Source organism: Pteropus medius, unplaced genomic scaffold (assembly GCF_902729225.1).
Source record: "Pteropus medius unplaced genomic scaffold, Ma_sr-lr_union100, whole genome shotgun sequence".
In the NCBI taxonomy this organism is placed as follows: domain Eukaryota; kingdom Metazoa; phylum Chordata; class Mammalia; order Chiroptera; family Pteropodidae; genus Pteropus; species Pteropus medius.
Genome location: NW_024346667.1, coordinates 20,165,216 through 20,184,304, shown reverse-complemented (window position 1 = coordinate 20,184,304; position 19,089 = coordinate 20,165,216). Strand labels below are relative to the sequence as shown.

General features: G+C 48.3%; 1 protein-coding gene across 1 annotated transcript in view; it reads right to left on the bottom strand.

The window, feature by feature from the left end:
• Positions 1 to 269: 269 nt before the first annotated feature.
• EPHX2 (epoxide hydrolase 2) overlaps positions 270 to 19,089 on the bottom strand; it is a 52,338-nt gene continuing 33,518 nt past the window's right edge. The window contains exons 13-19 of the mRNA XM_039876182.1: positions 11,353 to 11,424; positions 9,463 to 9,496; positions 7,456 to 7,558; positions 5,570 to 5,639; positions 2,536 to 2,616; positions 920 to 978; positions 270 to 754 (exon numbers count right to left, since the gene is read on the bottom strand). Of these exons, the coding sequence (XP_039732116.1) occupies positions 676 to 754; positions 920 to 978; positions 2,536 to 2,616; positions 5,570 to 5,639; positions 7,456 to 7,558; positions 9,463 to 9,496; positions 11,353 to 11,424 (498 nt within the window). The 3' untranslated portion in view covers positions 270 to 675. The remainder of the gene's footprint in view (positions 755 to 919; positions 979 to 2,535; positions 2,617 to 5,569; positions 5,640 to 7,455; positions 7,559 to 9,462; positions 9,497 to 11,352; positions 11,425 to 19,089) is intronic.

Sequence of the window (19,089 nt, the reverse complement as noted above, 5' to 3'; positions counted from 1 at the left end):
GGACGGGTGACGCTAGAGGGCAGTTAAAAATCAGGGCGTGATGGGGACAAGCTGGGGAGATGGGCGTCACTCAGGGGGCCAGCAGCACCCTGGAGGCGGGGGGTGGGGGGGGCCGTCAGGAGGCTGCTGCTGGAGAACTCCGGGGGAGCAACAACGGTAGGGGACAAAACCGTGAGATGGCTTCTGGATGTGGCAAGTGGCAGGTGAGGCCAGAGGGAAGTTCTTCGAACAATTACTCTGCCTTGCTCCTAAGAACACAAGCGGCAGTGTCACAATCATCTTAGATTTATTGAGCAAAGCCATTCCAACCTCTGTGGAGATGTTTCAAAATTAACTGCTGATTAAACCATGAATTTGCTTCAAAATTATGAATTGGTTAGTCAAAGAGAAATCACCCCGGCCATCCCATTTTGCCCCCGTCCACAGAACACTAACCATGCTGAGAGATACAGAGATGCATTTATATCCAGGGAATTAATCACGTTATTTTTTCTCTATCTAAAATTATGTCAAATTTGTCTCTTTTATTTAAAGAAAATCACTCTTTGTTGCAAACCCCTTCGGAACAGGCTGCTGGTTCTCAGGGACGCAGGTAAGGCCCCGTCTGGGCACCCAGAGCAGCGGTCCAGCCCACGAAGGTGCTGGCGTGCCTGCTGGGGGCCGGCACGCATCGCCCTAAAGCTTCGAGACCCGCGGCGAGTCCCTGGCATCGGTTTCTAGCCACTCAACGAGGATCCGATTCAATTCGGTGGGCCTGGAAAGGAAATAAAAGGCAATTCGCACTTGTCCGGACCCCTCACTCACATGAAGGCTGAGGGGATGGCGCAAATGGCCACCCCCGGACGCCTTTCCTGAAGGTGAGCAGGAAGCCCTGACCCCACCCCCACCCCCCGCACCGAGGGACCCTCCATCTCCTTACTTCTCCATCTGTGTGAAATGTCCACAATCCTTAATGTGTCCCCTTTTCAGGTGGGGGATCTGGAAGAAAACCCCACCCAGAAAAGTAAATGGCAGTGCAAATGGGCCTGGTTCAGGTTAGTGCAACGTGCAACCGAGGCCCCTGGGAGGGGCGCCTTCCTTTCTGCTCCCCGTAGGTCACACCCCTGAAAAACACTGCATTCTTTAGAAAAGGAAGAACCATTTATTGAGCTCCCTATGTGCTAGGTGCCCTACACACATTGCCATATTTAACTTTGACTATGGGGTAATATGAAGGCTCGGCGAGGTTGGGTAACCTACCCAACGCTGCACAGGCTGACAGAGCTAAGATTTAAATTCAGGGCCGCCTCACACCCATCACGACGACTGTCTCCCTTCAGAATCATTAGGCCTCAGCTTGTTCACTGCCCGGAAAATGCTTGGTCATTTGAGTCTCGCCACGCAGATGTGACTGCGTCCCCTCGCTGACGGTCTGCATGCAGGGCCGTATGGCTTCCCTGAATCCCCACAGTGGGTGACAGCAACAAGCACCGAGGAATGAGAGGGAGAGCAGTGCCGCAGTTAGGGACATGTGCTTTTCTTCCCGACGCAGCCTTGAACGGTGACAAGATGTGGGAAATGCTGGGGAAAAAAACGTGGCCTTCCTCCCAGAGGCAGGAGCTGCCCCTCCCAAGCCCACAAACCTCAGTGAGGTTAGCGGGCAGTTCCAAGGACTGGCCATGCGAAGGACCGGTGTCTCTACAGAATCTTCAGGGGTCAGGAGCAGAGAGATGAGCCCCCGAGGGCTCTCAGAGCTTTCTAGCTCTTCATCGGCTGGATCCAGAGCCTGTGAGGGGCGGCCTCTGCAGCATCCGACTTAATGCACCCTCTCCGCTGTGTCTGATGGTGCTAACAGAGCTACAGCCAAGGGCAGACAGGCTGCTCTCAGCATTTAGCCAGCCCGCGGTCAAGCACTTGCAGGCCTCCCTAGTGGCTACCGACCACACTGTGCAAAGTGAAATTCCCACCTACAGTCTGATGCCCATCGCGCCCCATTCAGTAGCTCTCTGCCCACTGGGTCCACACAGCTCAGCCTGGCCCCACGGGCTCAGCAAGGTCTTCAGCCTTATCAAGCTCCTGCCATTCTCCAAGCATGCACGCTCCTCGCCTCCCGACACCCTGTGTCCTTCGCCCCGTGTTCTCTCTCTCTGCCCTGCAAGGCCAGATGCAATGTGAAGCCCTCTGTGAAGCCCTCGTTCCCAAGCATGCCCTCTTCTTCGCGCCTCTCCCGTGTACGGGATTAGCAGAAGGACAGAGCACTCCCTGAGGGTGCAGATATCACCGCGGTATCTAGCACGGTCCCAATACATTTAAGTGCACAGTAAAAGCCTGTGAAATGAACAGATGAGTGAATGAATGAGTGAATGAATGAGCCTCCATCAGTGCAGGATAAAGGAAGCGTCAGCCACTGTTGCTCCCAAGAGGTGACGGCGATGCTACTGATGAAGCCCCTTGTCAAACAAGTTCTTGAACCAAACATCTCACTGTCGTGCCTCTGAGACCCCGTGCCCTCCCCTGGGAAGCCCCGACGGCCCCAGCACAGCGCCATTCCCTCACCCAGTCCTCCATGTGCTTGGACATCTTGGGAACAAGCACTATGTCCTTCTCTGCGGTTACCATCAAGGCCGGAATCAGGATCTGGGGAGAGGCGACAGGAAGTAGGTACAGCTGGAGAGGGAAGAAATGTCTTGCACCCTTCACGACTCAGGCTTTCCCACCCACCACCCCCCACCCCCACCGGGGCGAGGACCTGCTTCATTTTCACACTGTGTGGCTTCCTTTCCACTAATTCCTTACCTCTCTTCATTCTCCCCCAACACACACACACACACACACACACACACACACACACACACACTTCAGCAGTGCCTGTATCCCAGCTTTGTTTCTGGCATGCACTGTAAAAAGGAGGCATCATTATTACTGGAGATCTGGAATGATGGTGTAAGACAGGAGCAAATATATACATTGGCTGCTGTCTCTGGGTCCTGGCGCAGAGCTCCTGACACCCTTGGAAGTTCCTAAATGACACAAGCACTGGGAGCATCTTTTCTAATATTTGCCTTTGACCCCATTCCGGACATAGGGCTCCTAAAACGCTGGTAAACCCCTAAGTTATAAGACCATTGGGAGCATCTTTTTGTTCCAAATGAGGCGACTTGGCGGGCGGGGTGGGAGGGGTGGGGTGGGTGGGCCTTTGGTATGTTTTCAGGAAGAATTGTATGATTAGAAGTTGATTTCAGCTCACTTTTCCACTTTTTCTGGTAGACAGGGAAGGTTGGATATGTTGGAGGATTTATTGCCACTTACATGAGGAAGTTTGCCAAAATTCATCACTAAAGTGGGGTTTGAGATTGGCTACTACTGGTGAAGGCGTATCTACGAGCCGGGAGTGTGACGCATCGAACTCTGTTGCTGTCAAAGTTTTTCGTCTCTGGGACCCGCAGACTCTCATTTTCTACGATTCTTGATAAGTGGTTGCTCATTCTGTGGTATTTTTTTTTTTTTTTTTTTTTTTTTTTTTTTTTTTTTTTTTTCATCTCCGGCCCTATTCTTACAATTTACCTGGTACGGCAGAAAGCTTGGCGTTTCGGTAGTCGTTTTAACAATAAATATGCATCAAAACCTGAGGTGGAGGTCATAGGAACCTCAGATCTATAGCTGGTTGGTCAGAAGCACAGGTGACAACCTGTACTTGTGACTGGTATCTGAAGTGTGTGTGTGTGTGTGTGTGTGTGTGTGTTGGGGGTAGTCTTGTGGAACTGAGCCCCTACCTGTGGAATCTGACATTATCTCCAGGTAAATAGTATTAGAACAGAGTTAAATTGTAGGACACCAGCTGGTATTACAGAGAATTGCTTGGTGGGGGAAAACCTTCACACGTTTGGTGACCAGAAGTGTCAGAAGTGAAGTGTTTTGTGTGAAGGAGACACAGAGGAGGAAAAGACTGGGTTTTTCTAATGTAGATGGGCTTCGCGGTGTAGGGACCAACACGGGTGTATCTGTGCGCGTGTGAGTGTATAAAGAACGTGCATGCTGGTCCACTCTGTGTGACTCATATTCTTGGAACCAAACGATGGCACCAGAAAGGAGGAAAGATGTCCTTGAATGGAGATCAATATTACTTTTCTCTGCATTAAATGAATGCTTAAAAAGGGCAGCCAGGACCCTACAGTGTATGGATCAGCCACAACCATTATCCATGTGACATCAGAGGCAGCAAGATGGCTTTCCTTTTATCTACTGATGAATGAGGCACTGTGAGGCCAAGGAAGCCTCCATTCATTCTGTTATCACTCTACCATTATAACTGACAGCTCCAGTTTGTCCCTGATTAAGGAGTTTGCACTGTTTTTTATCCATAGGCAGAACTATGTGCTTCTCACTGCACTGCCCCCTCCGAATGATGAAGAAGCGGGGGACGTTCAGAAGTGCTTTTGTTGCCAATGCTCATCCTGAGGCTGCTGTGGGGTGTGTAAACTCTAGATTGTTCCAAGTCAACATGTGACCTGGCAGTGGGAACATGGGAGAAGGTGGGAGGGGAGGACGATCTGGAAGGTAACCGCAGGAGGGGTTCCCAGTCTCAGCGCCATCGACGGGCACCTTCCCAGAGCTTCATTATGTCCCTCCATGCTCTGAGGGGTTTTGCCTATCAAACTGCAGTTTTGTAATTTTTGTCAATCACAGATTAGAGTGATGATAGAGATAATGAGCATTAATTGAACTACTATATGTGCCAGGCACTGTTCTAAGCATTTTACACGCATTAACCCATTTTATCCTTACACAGCTCTATGAAGTAGGCACTATTCTTGTCATTTCCATCTGAGAGAAGTGGCAATAGAGAACAGAGTGGTTAAGTGTCTTGTCTGAGGTCACACAGGGATTAGACCCCAGGCCAACTTGCTGTCCAGCCTGCCCTTAATCACTGTGTTCGATACTGTCTGCCTTCAGACCTGACCCACAAGGTCAGCAACTGATCTGTTTTATTCAGCTGGTATCTCTACAGCCTAGAACAGTGCCTGACATGTAGAGGGCATTCACATTTGAGTAAATCAGTGAGATAACCAGGGTACTGAGTGAGCTGAGGAACGTGAAAATGCAATTTCCCTTGAGTTCTGAACATTTCGAATGTAAACTGTCCCGGGACCTCATTACTCCCCTCACAGACCCAAAGACTGGAAACCATCTTCTGCCTGACAAAGAGAAAACAGATTCAGACTGACTTGGTCAAGGTGACAAAGCTTGAGGCTAAAGCCCCTCCCCATTGAGAACCTAATGCTCCTTCTGAGGATTGGGGGCTCCACGATCCTAGTCGCCCTGGACCTTCCAGACAGATGCGGCAGTCACATGGACAGACCCTGGCTCTGACACTACCCCCTACCATTCCACGAGAAGCAACAGGAAGAGAGGTCACGAGGGCAAACACGAGTGGAGGCACTCCCAAAAGCCCAGAGGGAGAGGACGGAAAGGAGGAAACCAGCAGGTCAGTCTGTCCACCCCTAGCTCTGACCCAAGGGCAAAGTAGTCAGCGAACAGAAAGCCCGAGGGGGCCCATGGTGGGGAGGGGCAACACCGAACCAGCACTCACCTTCCGCTTCGTGCCTTTGCAGCCCCATTTCCAGTTCCTGTCAATGTTTCGATACCAGTTTAGGGGACCTCTAGGCGGGGGCAGATCAGGGAATAAAAATAGGAAAGCTTTTAGTAGATGACTACGCTACAGACCCCAGCAGGAACCAGCTCTGCATTGAATCAGTCTTCCCAGGAGGAGTAAAGTTTCTGCAGGGGAAGGAGCACAGAGCCCAGGAGTCTGGGCCATTGCCTGGCACCATCTCCATGCTTTAATGAGCAAGGCCCAGTGAGCACAGGCCCAGGGCTGGCGGGGAAGGCTGACAGCCTCTGAAGGCGGCTTCTGGGGACACTGAGAACCTAGCTACACAGGACTCTCCACGTTCTCCCAGGGCTGTCCCCTAAGAGGGCGGGGAGCTTGGGTTAGCGCCCTCACCATCCGGAGGCTGCTCCCCTGCCCCAGGAAACCACTGAAAAGGGACATCAGGAGGTGGCATGGAAGCGTCCCCCTGGGCCAGGCAAGCATGGCTCTAGGACTATACCTAGAACATGCTCCCAGTCCTTAGGCAGGGTTGGGGTTGGTGCCCTCAGGCCTCGAGGCTCCCCCAGTGGCTCTAGAAATACCTTGTGGAAATACCTTGGACAAGCCACGTAACCTTTTGGCACGTTTGATTTTCCCTCCTGAACAACAAGGGGGCAGGACTAGATTATCTCTACGTTCCCTTCCAGAGCAAAACTGTCCCCCAATCCAGGACTTGTAAATTGTCTCCCGCTTAAAAAAGAAAAGCTGCAGAACCTTAGGGAAGAATTATAGGTTGTGGTGCAGGAGACGCTGGGGGCTAAAGAGCTGCTGCCACAGGCGTTCATGGCCAAGCCTGCAGCACTGCGGACTTCCAGGGCTGAGCCGATAAAGGCAGTGCTCACTGCTTGGCTCTTTCTGCGCCCCTGGGTTTGAGTGAAGGATGGAGATGTAAAGAGAGAGGCATAAGGGAGAGGAGGAGAATGGAAACGTGAAGAAACCATGAGCTTCCAAGATTTGCAATATTTAAATAGTTGAAGGGTTATGAAGAAAAGGAGCTGTTGGAGCAATGGTTTGTGGTCCCAGAGTAGGGGCTCTGAACGCCAGTAAAAAAAATCGATCTGAGAAAAGGGAATGAAGTGCTGACACAGGCTACAAAATGGGTGAACCTTGAGAACATTAAGCTAAGTGGAAAGAGCCGGGCACAGAGCACCACATACTGTATTCCACTTATGTGAAAGGTCCAGAACGGGCAGATCCACGACGATGGAAAGCAGAGTGACGACTGCCTGGGATTAGCGGAGGGGTGAGGGGAAGTGGAGGGGGTGACTGCTGAAGGAAACGGAGTTTCTTTGGGGAGCGATGAATACGTTCTAAAATGGGACGTGGTGATGAATGCACACAGCTTCATAAATGAACTAAAACCCAGTGAAGTGTACACTTTCAGCGGCTGAATTCCATGGTCTGTGAGTTAGAGCACCACAAAGCTGTTATTAAAAAAAGGAATAGACCTCAGAGGTCTATGACTGTCCTGGAAATGTACGCGATTGTGAATTTCTGTGTTTCTTGTGCTTTTCTAAAGAAAGTACTCAGAGCTGTCATCCAATTCTCGCAGGGATCATAACTAAAAAATGTTAAAAAAAAACCCAAACATCTGCCCTGTGGGGGGTGGGGGCCCACAAGCATAAGGCAGAGCGAGGTGAGCTGACAGACCAGAGCAGACAGCATTGTGAGGTGGTGAGCCTCCTGACACTGCAGGCTTTTAAGCACAGGCTGGCCACGCACCCGTGGGAGCCACGGTGGAGGGGAACTGGGCCTCGCCCCAAGAATGTGAAAGCCCCTCCTTGCTGACCATCTCTCTCCTGAGTCTGGGGCACCACTGTGTTTACCTGAAACCAGACTTCTTGAACTGCTGCACGTAGAACTGGATGTCCTCCTCCGTCACCATCCTGCTGAGGCTGGGCTCTTCTGGGGTTCTCACGAAGAGTCCTCCTGCAAAAAGCCACTTGTTTCCTCCCCCACCCCCGGGCCGGGCGTCCCAACAGCTAATGCTGGCATTCTCAATCGAGGTGAAGCTCCTAATTGCCTCTGACGTCCCCATGCTCCTTCATTCCTTATCTCTTTTCCACAATGAGCCCATCTCCACTTAAGCTCCAAGTCTGTGCTGGCTCTGTCATTCTAGACCCCAATGGTATCTCCGACACACAGGCCTCAACTTCCAGGACAAACTCTAGGACTGACCGTACCCATCCTCTCCTTCGAAAACTTACAGCTCAGTTTCACGATGACACCTCTCTTTGCCTGTCCTTCAGGCCCTGCCAGCTTTCCAGCTCTCCCTCTCCCTTAGACTCAACTTCTAAATAGTTTAATGAACTATGTCCCTGTTTAGATATCTCCACTGAGGTCCTTGGAATTTTCACAGGTGCATGTTCTGAGTTTCCTCTGAGCCTGGAAGAAAATGCAGGACGGAGCACACATGCGATTGCCCTCTGCACGTCCACGGACCCTCCGTGGCGTCCTCGGAGTGGAACCCTATCTTGTTTTCAGGGGTGTACATTGTGTCCTGGCAGTCCCCAGTCCCATGGAGGGTGACCTCCTGACGATGACTGGCAGCCCAGGAACCACTGCCATTTCACAGGAGACAGCCCCAAGGCCTGTGAACACTGGTGCTTGAACAGAGCTAGCTCACCATTTTCAGGCTCTCGAAGCCTTGGAGGTACTGGAGCTGGGCGATGCAGACTTTTGTGAGACATATCATAGGGGCATGTGATCAGGGTGCCTCCCTGTGATGAAGCAACCTGAGCCTCCCTGGAGGCTGGAGCTCCTGGCTCTCTGCTGTCTCAGTGGGAGCCTGGCCTTCTCCCTCCCTGCATGACTGCCGTCTGCCTTCCCAAGAGACCATGGGCTCTCTGAGTCCGTTTCCTGTGTTTGGGTATCTGCCCCTGTCTCACACCAAATGTGTATTCAAAATATCTGAGAAATGAAGGAGTGAAGAGTGACTGTGCAAACGAGTGAAGGAATCGAGGGAGGAAGGGGGAGAGGGAAAGGAGAGGGGGTCTAGCCCAGTGAGAGGAGCATGGCCTTGGGGCAATACTTTGGCTACTTTGGACAAGTTCCTTAACTCTCTGAGCCCCATTTCCTTCATCTGTAGAACAGAGATAATAATGGGGTTTTTTAGGGATGTCATGAGGATTATAAATGATATAGCTAAAGGGGGCTAGGCCAGCATTTGATGCACACAGTAGGTGCTCAAACAAGTGGTAGTGATCACTGTTATTAATAAAATACAAATGAATAATGGCAAGGCCCCAGTGTTGGGCAAAAGCAAGTTCTGTGGGAGCACTGCTGATCTCGGAGCCGTGGGCTGAGCTCCAATCTGTTCTCGGCTCAGCTCTGACTCCTTACTTGTATCCCACCCAGGAGGGAGAACAAAGGTCGTCTCAGTGAGATGGAACCGGAATGACCAGAACATGGAATCAAGAGAGAGGAGAGTCCAGTGGACTATGACAGAGACCTGGCTTAGGGTCAAGTCCGACTCCCACTCTGCCTGCACCAGGTGGCCTGCGTCTGTTCCTATCATGGGTCTCGATCCTTATCAGTAGAGGGTAGGACTGCCCGACAAGCTCTAAGTTTCTTTCAAGCTCCAACTGTTTAAGATCTGAAACCCAGAGGTCCCTGGAGGAAAGGAAGCCAGGCTGTGTGCTCAGCCCAGGGCTTGGGTAAGTGCTATTCGCCTGTGAGGATGCTGTATTAAGCAAGTCATAGTTCAGAGCTGGCAAGTGGCTACTTCTGCCTACTTCTACTATAGCAGTCAGATGCAGAAACACTCATTTAACATTCAGCTGGTTTCTGCCACGGCCCTCCTGTCTCCCTTCCCTCCGAAGAATGTCTCTTACCCATCTCACGGACATTGCTCAAGGAGAGAATAATCTGTAGAGGGAAAAGTTAGAAATGATGTCATGGGTGGAACAGGTCATCTGAAAATCCTATCACATCAAAAGATCTACACATGCCATCAGACTATACAAACATGCTAAACTCCCAAGAGTGGTAGGTAGGTCTTCAGGGGTCACAGCAGAGGCAGCTAACAACCAAAGCTCTGGGCCAAGGCTGCCCGTCTTTCGTAGACAGGTGGTCATTTAAGAGCTTGGGTGTATTAACCAACTGGAACAAGAGATGAAACCTTGGGTCTGGATGAGAAGATAAAAATGAGACCCTTCCCACCCCTCCACAGTAAATCCAGTAAATCTGTGGTCCTCAGTTAAAGGATAGACCAGAAAAAATCCACCCATCATGACAAAGAGATGTCAAAGGAGTTGGTCCATTCAGTTTGGTACTAAGAGGAAACCAAAAAAACTCACTTAGAAATTCATAGCTACAAGCCTGCCTTCACGAGTGTTCGGATTTGAATTTACACTATTTGCATGATCCGGAAACCCCCAAGATACAAAATAAACAACAACAATGAAGTGAGCCATAGCTGGTAACACCACTAGAACGCCTGGCAAAGCAGCAAGTGCTAAACCACAAGAGGTCATTTCCTTAATCCCAAGTGAAGCAGATCAGTGCAAAGTCAGTGCTGCTGAAGATGAGCTCACAAACCAAAATCACAAAACTCTTTCTATCTCTCTCCCTTCCGTTCACCGCCACCCCCTCCACCCAGGTCCCATTGCAAGACAAAAACAGCAAGCATAGCAAACAGTAAAATAATGCTCTCCAAGAATATCTAATAATAGAACTTGCACTGAGGGCAGGGGGAGAGAGAAAGAGAAAGAAAAAAAGAAAGAGAAAGAGAGAGAGAGAATGTGAAAGGAAAATGAGTATGCTTAAAATGATTAAAGACATAAAAGAACTGAAAAACAAGAACAGGAAATCAGAATGATTTGAAAAAGTACCAAATACAACTTTCATAAATAAAAAAACTGTTCACTGAAATTAAAAAAAAAAACAAAAAAAACTTCAAGAATGAGTTAAACTGCAGATTAGACATCGTTAAAAGACCAATAAGAGGGTAGGCCTGAGGCCGATTTCTCATAAGCAATGGACAGAAGCTTCTAAAAGGAAAAAAATTGTCAACCTAGAATTCCATACTCAAACTAGTCTTCAAGATTGAAAGCAAAATAAAGGTATTTTCAGGCCCTCGAAATTATGAGTTTATGACTGACGGACTCAAGAGAACTACAAAGGAAGTTCCTTCAGGAAGAAAGCAACTGAACTCAGTGCGAAAGAGTGAGATGCTAGAAATGATCAGCAGAGGCACTAGCAAACATGGGGAAAAAATCTAAGCAGGCACCGAGTCAACAAAACAGCAGTGACAGTGACTGTTGACACCCAGGACAGGAAGGTGGAGGTTATGGGAATAAAGCCTTTTAAGGCTTTCTTGAACAACTTTGATTGTTCAAGAAAAAGGTTAGAGATAGCAACTGGTTTTCAACTTTGATAAACAATTATGCACATTAAAATGGTAATGTAATAAAGGTGTAATTTCTAAACCATTGCTAGTATAATCATTCTTTGATTCTGGTTTCAAAGCCCTACTGGGGTGTGGCAGTGAGGGTGTGACCTTTCTCCACTAATGAGGAGACCAGCAGAGTGAAGACTCTGTCACCCTGACTACAGAAGTCCTAGAAAAAGGCCAACTTGCTCATTCCCAGATCCCTGACACCCCCGTTTCCCTGCCCCCCATTCTCCTAGGGAAGCTATCTGGAGAACTTCACATCTTTACAGCCCTCTCACCCCACATGCCTCCCCCCTCTCCCCCTCCTGCCCCATGCCCCTCACCTCACCTCATCACTCGCTCTAAAGAAGGTTTTGAAAGTCCGACTCAGGTTTCCTTCCAGTTCGGCCTCAGCTACTCCCTGAAACAATCAAGAAAGCGAAATGACGGACTCTGCAGAAATCCTGGACACTGTACCTCTCCCAATCTGACCGAAAGCAAGAAAGCCCCCAACCTCTGTCCCATCCAGCCTGAGATTCATTAGAAGTGCATGCATTTAAATTTTTTTACTGAAACGCACATTTAAAAAAAAGGGGGGGGGTTCAAATAAAATATAGGATGCTTGCAGTGGTCCCCCCGGGAGGTGGGTTTGTGGATGTTGCTTTATTTCCTTTTCTGTTCTTTTCTGTTTGCAAAATTTCTATGATGAGAACATATTACTTGTAATGATCCCATTAAGGGAATGGGAGAGGGCTGTACAGGACTCTGGGAAGCGGAGGAAGCCAAGTGGAAAAGCCAAAAGCTCTTCCATTCACTCATTTTGCTGTGGTAACTTTGAAACCAACTCCTTTGATTTGGGGCTAAATTATTAGACCATCAGACTGCCCGTGGATTGTCTACCTATGAACAGGGCAGCAAGGCTTCCCTGTTGGGACACATGTTCTCTGTGCTGACAAATTCTCTGCCTCATGGGAGTGTCACTACATTTAATTGCCACATCTGTACATGGTTCTTTGGCCATTTCCAGGAAAACTGGGCTAAGAAATGCTAACGTACAAAAGAGAAGTCCTGGGGGTGGGGCGAGGGCTGGATGTGAACTGAAGCAAAGTTCCTGAGTTACTGATGCATTCTGTGGGCTGCGGAAGATTCTGGAAACACAGGGTCTCGATTCCTCATCTCTCAACCCCTCTCCCTTCTTACCCAAACCTCCCATCCAGGGGCATTTCCAGACACTAGGGACAGGGGCCAGGTAGCAACGGGCTTTAAGATCCATTGGTAAATCCTAATCTACTGGCTCAGGTCTCCTGGGTCCATGATTTTCAGGGCAGAAAAGAAAAATTTTAATCCAATCTGTATTTTCTAGGAACTGAAAGCTGTGGACCTGAAAGCTGTCACAGATACAGTGTGAAAAAAGACAGTCAGCTGTTCCTGAGGCACGGATCCACCAGGACAACTGCTCCTAAATAATAAAGGTCCTTCCCCAATACAGCCCCTTGAAGGGACCAGCGTTATGGGAAGGAACTGAGCATGAGTATGGCAGTGTGTCTTAGTCCGTTCAGGCTGCTATAAGAGAACCATAAATTGTGTAGCTTATAAACACAGACATTTGTTTCTGATAGTCTAGAGGCTGGAAGTCTAATATCAAGGAAGGCACTAGCAGATTCCGTGTCTGGTAAGAGCCCACCTCCTGGTTCACAGATGGCATCTTCTGGTTATGTCCTCACATGGTGGAAGTGGGGAGGGAGCTTTCTGGGGTCTCTTTAATAAGGGCACTAATTCCATTTATGAGAGTTCCACCCTCAAGTCTCAATCATCTCCCAAAGGCCCCACACCTCCTAACATCATCACACATGGCGGGTTAGGATTTCAACTCGGACTTTTTTCTTTTTTGGTGGACGGACACAAACATTCGGTCAATAGCAAAGTGTCAAGCTACTATTTTCTCCTCCTTTCCAACTGCTCACCTGAATATACCCAGGTAACAGCTAAACCGAACTGCAGGGTGTTTTCTGAATGGGTACCCTACTTTCCCACCTCCCTGGTTTAACGTTTTGCAACTTCCGCCAAGAACACCTACTCCCCTCAGTTTGGCCTGCGACGCCCATCCCAAACGCTGCGTGAAGGCCTGCCTTCCGCGGTAACGTGACTTCTCCGATCCCGCAGAGGCTTTAAGGTGCTCTCCTCCGAGCATCCTGAGAGCGGAGATGCATCCGCTCCAAGCATCTGTGACTGCTCCTGGGCGGAGCCGAGGCCTTCTCCTCTGGTAACGCTCCCAGAGCGGTCTGTAAAGCGTTCTCGTGACAAGCAGCCCTCCGACCTTGCCACGTTAGGGGTCCCCCTATCACACCTCACTGCACATCACGAGCACTCTGGATCCATGAGATGGCAGCACGGCAGGAAAGCACACACCGTCAGGCAGTGCTGGATCTACGGTTTGAGATTTCTGAGGAAAGCGACGTTGGTGTGTTAATTACGATCTCCTCGCATTTGTAAGATTCGATTAGGATGGAGAATGAATGGTGGCCCTCTGCTAGGTGATGAAATGTCTAGGCACGAAATAGCCACGGAAGGACGTGCATTTTCTGTGATCGATGAAAGCCCGGGTCAGCCCTGCACGTCGCCATGGGTCATCGCTTTTATTTATTGAGCGGCCCCCATCCCATAAACCACGGCTGTGCATGAGCTCAGGGGTGCGTTTCAGTGTGTGGAGGAATCTCCACAGACCCAGAGGTCTGGACAGGGCTTCAGCCCTCAAATGGTCCTTAAAAGAGCAAACGGATGCCAAAGGGGTCAATAAAAAAATCAAAGGGAGCAAAAAACTAAACAAGTTTCTCTACCCCACGAAAGTACATCAGGCCAACAGGGAGAATGAGGACACGGGTGAGGGCCAGAAAGGAGAGAAGATAACATTTGTACCCTGGTTGTGTGCCCTGGTCATACCATCTGACTCTCTGTAATTTATAAAAGGTGATACCCTATTTTTAAGGCCTATGGACTAAAGACAAGTTTCCCGTCTGTCCAGCTAGATGAGGCTCCTCCCTTTGTGCTCCTGAGTACAGGACTTAAAGAATGGACTCAGGAATCCAACAAGCACTGTCTCAAGAGCCAGTACTGACAGCTATTAACTGGGCAACTTAATCTTCCAGAGCCTTAGTTTCCTCATCCATGAAATGAGTTTTGTTTTCTTACAATCTCTGACTCGTGGGAAGGATGCCAATAAATGGTTATTATTATCATCATTATTATGATCTCTATCATTAAAGTTATCGAATTGCATCAGAATTGTCTACTTTTGGATGTGGTCTCCTCACCAGCCTGTGAATTCCTTAGGGACACACAGTCTATCTCATTCATCGTTTTATCTCCACTGCCATAGCATGGTAATAGCAGGCACCCAACAGCAGCTAGATGGATGGGAAAGAGAGAGAGAAGAGAGGGAAAAAGCAAAGGAATGTGAGATAAAGACTTTGGTGGAAGTGTCTTCTAAGTGACCACATAAGTTGTGGCTTTTATTTTTCTGCCCTCCAACTGCAAGCTCCTTTTAACCGAAGTAATTCACCTCCAGCTTGAGGTGGAACTGACCAGCAACCCACAGAACATGTCAAATGCAGGCATCAGCTCTACTGTTACCCAAAAGCTATTACCTGGGGTAGGCAAACTGGAGAAAGCTCTAGGTTCTAAAAGAAGCTCCTAGAATTCCATGAATTTGGAATTCCATGGGCCTGGAGCTTTGTCTCATGGTACTCCGAGGCTGTTTTAGGGATAAAGATTTCCTAACAGTCAACTGAAAAGTGGTACGAATGACTTAAAGAATAAGAAAACAACCTTGGAGAATTCACCAGACTCTCTTGGCCTCTCTCACTAACTAGTCCTATTTTTCTCCCCCCACATTTATCTTAAACTTGAAATCACAGATGCTTGAAGCTCGAAGGAAACTTCTAATTCTTTCCTGTCTTCCATATCAGTATCTCCAGCTTCACCCTTACTCCTGAGACATATTTCCAACCGTCTGATAAACATGTGCATGTGGACATCTTGTCACACTCCCAATGTGATTACTACAATTAATTTTAAAAACCAATCAATGAAATGTAGTGTTTGATGAAATATATTTTTCATGCATGGCCCAGCACATAACACCTCACCACAGTGGCCCCCCAAAAAATATGTCCAAGACCATACCCGTGAATGTGGCCTTATCTGGAAATAGGGTCTTTGTAGATGTAATTAAGTTAGGATCTCAAGATGAGGAATGGAGTTATAAGGCAAGGAGTGCCAAGGGTTTTGGGCGACCGCCAGAAGCTAGGAGAAAGGTGTGGGATGGATTCTCCCTCAGAAACCCCAGAGGGAACCAAACCTGACAACATCTCCACTTCAGACTTTCAGCCTCCAGAAGTGTGAGAGAATTCAATTTCTGTTGTTTTAAGTTTGTTACAATAGCCCTAGGAAAATAACCCACCACCTCGAGGAGGCTCTCGATTTGAGGGGTAGGCAGAGTGAGGGGTAGGCAAAGAGGGAATGGGCTAAGAGTCTGCATAACCTCTGGGCTCCATGGGGCCCACTAGGCAGCAGGGTGACAAGTTTGCTGACCACAGTGTGGGGGGCCGCAGGTTCCCAGGACAAAGCACCCAGATTTGTCCTACTGCCTCCCCCCGTTTAATCTCGTTGCATGTATTCAACTCACTGTCAGAGGAGCCCCAGAAGGGTAGGGTACTATAGAGAAGACCAAGTTTGCCTAGAGTTTATACCCCAGTGCCAGCGGGGGTACAGCTCTCAATCAATTCATTTGCATGGGAGGCTCCTGCAGCTAGGAGGGCCACAGCAGGCTGCCTCCTCCAACTCGACCTCCTCTGAGAGGCATCCCTGCTCTTCACCATCCCAGTGGAGCTTCCTTCTTGTTCTTTCCCAGATGTATTAGAGGTCTGCTTCTGAAGATGCACTTAATTGGGTCTATTGTTTCATGGCTAAGACAGTGGAGACAGTCACTCAAATCAAACGGCAGCTCTCACAAAGCATGAGCTCGGGCAGCTTCTATCCCTCTACAGCTACGACCACAAGACTCTGTCTCAAAGAGAAGACGGGCCATCCTTCTAATCGGTGGATTGGGGCCAGCAACTCCGCTTCCTGTTCTGTCTACCTGGATAACAATCACTTGAATTCCTCTGAAACTTTGAGGCAGAGTTCTCTCAAAATAGGCCAGAAAACATGGCTGGGGTAGTTGTCCCAGGGATGAAGATGCCGATGACAAAAGAAAACTAGACTGTCTGTTGCTGTCAGGCCTCAGACGCCGACGCCACTTGCCCTGTGCCGACTCTTCTCTCTTCACAACAGCACTGGGCTGGGAAGGCCACGGTGCAGCGGAGACGCAGAGGCTGAGACGTGACCTTGTGCAAAGTCAGGTGGGTTATACATGGCCAGGCTGGAAATGAGAACTCCAGACTTCCAGCTCCTCAGTATTTGGTTCTCTTCACTATAACATAACATTATTTTTGTTTAAGAAAATAAAAATAAAATGCCCAAACCAGGATGGTTAACGATTGATGAGTAAGGTAGCACGCAGTGGTACTTTCTTTTCAATGTATTATGCAGCTGTGAAAAATCATCAAAATCATGTTCTGCATAGAGAATTGGTTAAATTCTCTATGCAGAACAAGCTTCATAATACAGACGGACCATTTTTCCATCAGTACATATAGATCTACCTCGTTAAACAACGAGGTAGATCTATATGTACTGATGGAAAAATCAGTCTAAGATCTATTAAATAAAAAAGCAGAGTGATTCAATTTATATTAAAAATTACATATACTCATGTACACATGCATACGCACACACTTACTTAAAATCGTATTTGAAAAACATATCTGGGAAATACCAAACTATTTATTCATAGTGTCTAGTTCTAGGTGAGGGAAGGGGAATTTAATTTTTATTTTACACAACTCAGCGTTGTTTTTAAATAGCAAGCATAAATAACCTAAACATAAATGATTTAAGTCACCAGCTGTGCCTGTAGCCTGAGGCTAGTGTGTTGGGGTGGGGGGCAGATCAAGGAAGACTCAACGCATGAAGGAGAAAGAAGAAAATCACTTGTGGATGTTGGGGTACCATTCCACCAGGAGGAACCCCCTCTCTTGACTACTACCTAGAATTTTCTTTCCCTGCATCTCTCTATTCCCTTGTTTCTCAGCTGATTAAATACTCAAAAGTAGGTTTCGGTGCTTGAATGCTTGAGATCTGCCTCTAGCTTGTTATATGGTTTCAGACACATTCGAGCACACAAAAGTGCAACCTATACACCCCCTCCAATAAAAATACATACATACATACATATATATATAATATATACACACATATACATACGCACACACACACATATGTATATGTATATATATACTACCAAGGAGATGTAAAGAGGAACAGTTTGGGGAGGTGGAAGAGGGCAGGGTTAACAGGACACACTAGACATGTTCTGATTTGGGGGCACATGGACTATGAGATATCCTCAGGCTAAGTGAGGATTTGAAGAATCTTAAGATTTAAAGAATGGAACAGATCTCATGGAAATTACTCAGCCAGATCTTTGTCTTGGCTGACAGAAGCTGCCTCCTCCTCTCTAACTATACAAAAGCAAAGCCTATTATCCCTTCTCTGAAAAGAAAATAACCCCACACCTTTAAATATAGGTTTCCACCTGACTTTGCAAATTCTTGGGACAAGACAGTTGACACTTGGACTAAGGGTTCAAAGAGCTGGGGTGGGGGTGGGGCAGGGGCTCGGGCTGGGGCTGAATGTAAACCTGGAGTTTGTCTAAGCCACACCCTGCAGTGCTCAGCAAGCAGGAGCAAGAGGTGGGAGGGCTAGGCGCACCTACACAGAAGCCTTCCTTAGGCTGAACAGGTCTGCAATGACCTTGAGCGCTCAGGCTCAGGGATGATTCCTGGCTGGAGAGCTGTGGGCTGAGTTGGGAGGAAAAAGGCAGGAAGGAGGGGCTGGCCCCCAATACCCACCCTTGATGCTATTACGTGTTTGAAGACCATCCAACCAGACTATCCTTTTTCAGGTGAGGAAACTGAGGCCAGAGACAGGAAGGGCCTTGCCCTGTTACTGAGCAGGCAGCAGACATGCTGGCAGGACCCCCGTGAATGGTTTCTTCTTAAGACCCCAACTTGGCTGCTGGATTCACCCCAGGTGGGTTCCTGGATTCCTTTTAGTGGACAGATCTAACATTTCCCTGCAAGAGGCTCTGTTCTTAAGCACAAAACCATCCCCAAACTCTTCTTGCAGATTTTAAACCCAGCTGCTACAAGAGAATAATAGAGGTACCCATTTCCCCACAATGACTATGTCAACCTTTGAAACCTTCCAACTATGGCTGCAATTAGTGAGAGTCCTTCCCCTGAGGTCACTTGTTCAGTCAGGACTTTGAACTATCCTGGTTTGCTCCTCCCCACTCTGCTGGGATGAGAAGCGCACACAGAATAAAGTCCAAGCTCTCTCCCAGGGGGCACATGGGCTCTGAAGTCAACATCCTGACCCAGTGACACACCTCGGGCCAGTTAGCGAGCCTGTCAGAACCTCAGCTTGCTCAGCTGACATGAGGAAGAGACACCATAGTGCTGTTGTGAATAGAACTAACTGGCACATTGCACACACAAAAAGCGGTAGTTGCAACCCAAGTGTCCGTCCACGGATGAATGAATACAAGGAAATTGGTCTACATGTACAGTGGAATATTATTTGGCCTTAAAGAGGAAGGAAGTTCTGACACATGCTACACCGTGAACGAATCCTGAGGACATGATGCTAAGTGAAATGAACCAGACATAAAAGGACAGATATTGTACGATTCCACTTACATGAGATACCTAGAGTAGTCAAATTCGTAGAGACAGAAGGACAATGTGGTACCAGGGGCTGGGGGGAGGGAGAATAGGGAATTCGTGTTTAATGGGTACAGAGTTTCAGTTCTGCAAGATGAGAAGCGTTCTAGAGATGGATGATGGTGATGGTTGCACAACAATGAGAATGTATTTAGTGCCACTAAACTGCACACTTAAAATGGTAAATTTACATTATGTGTATT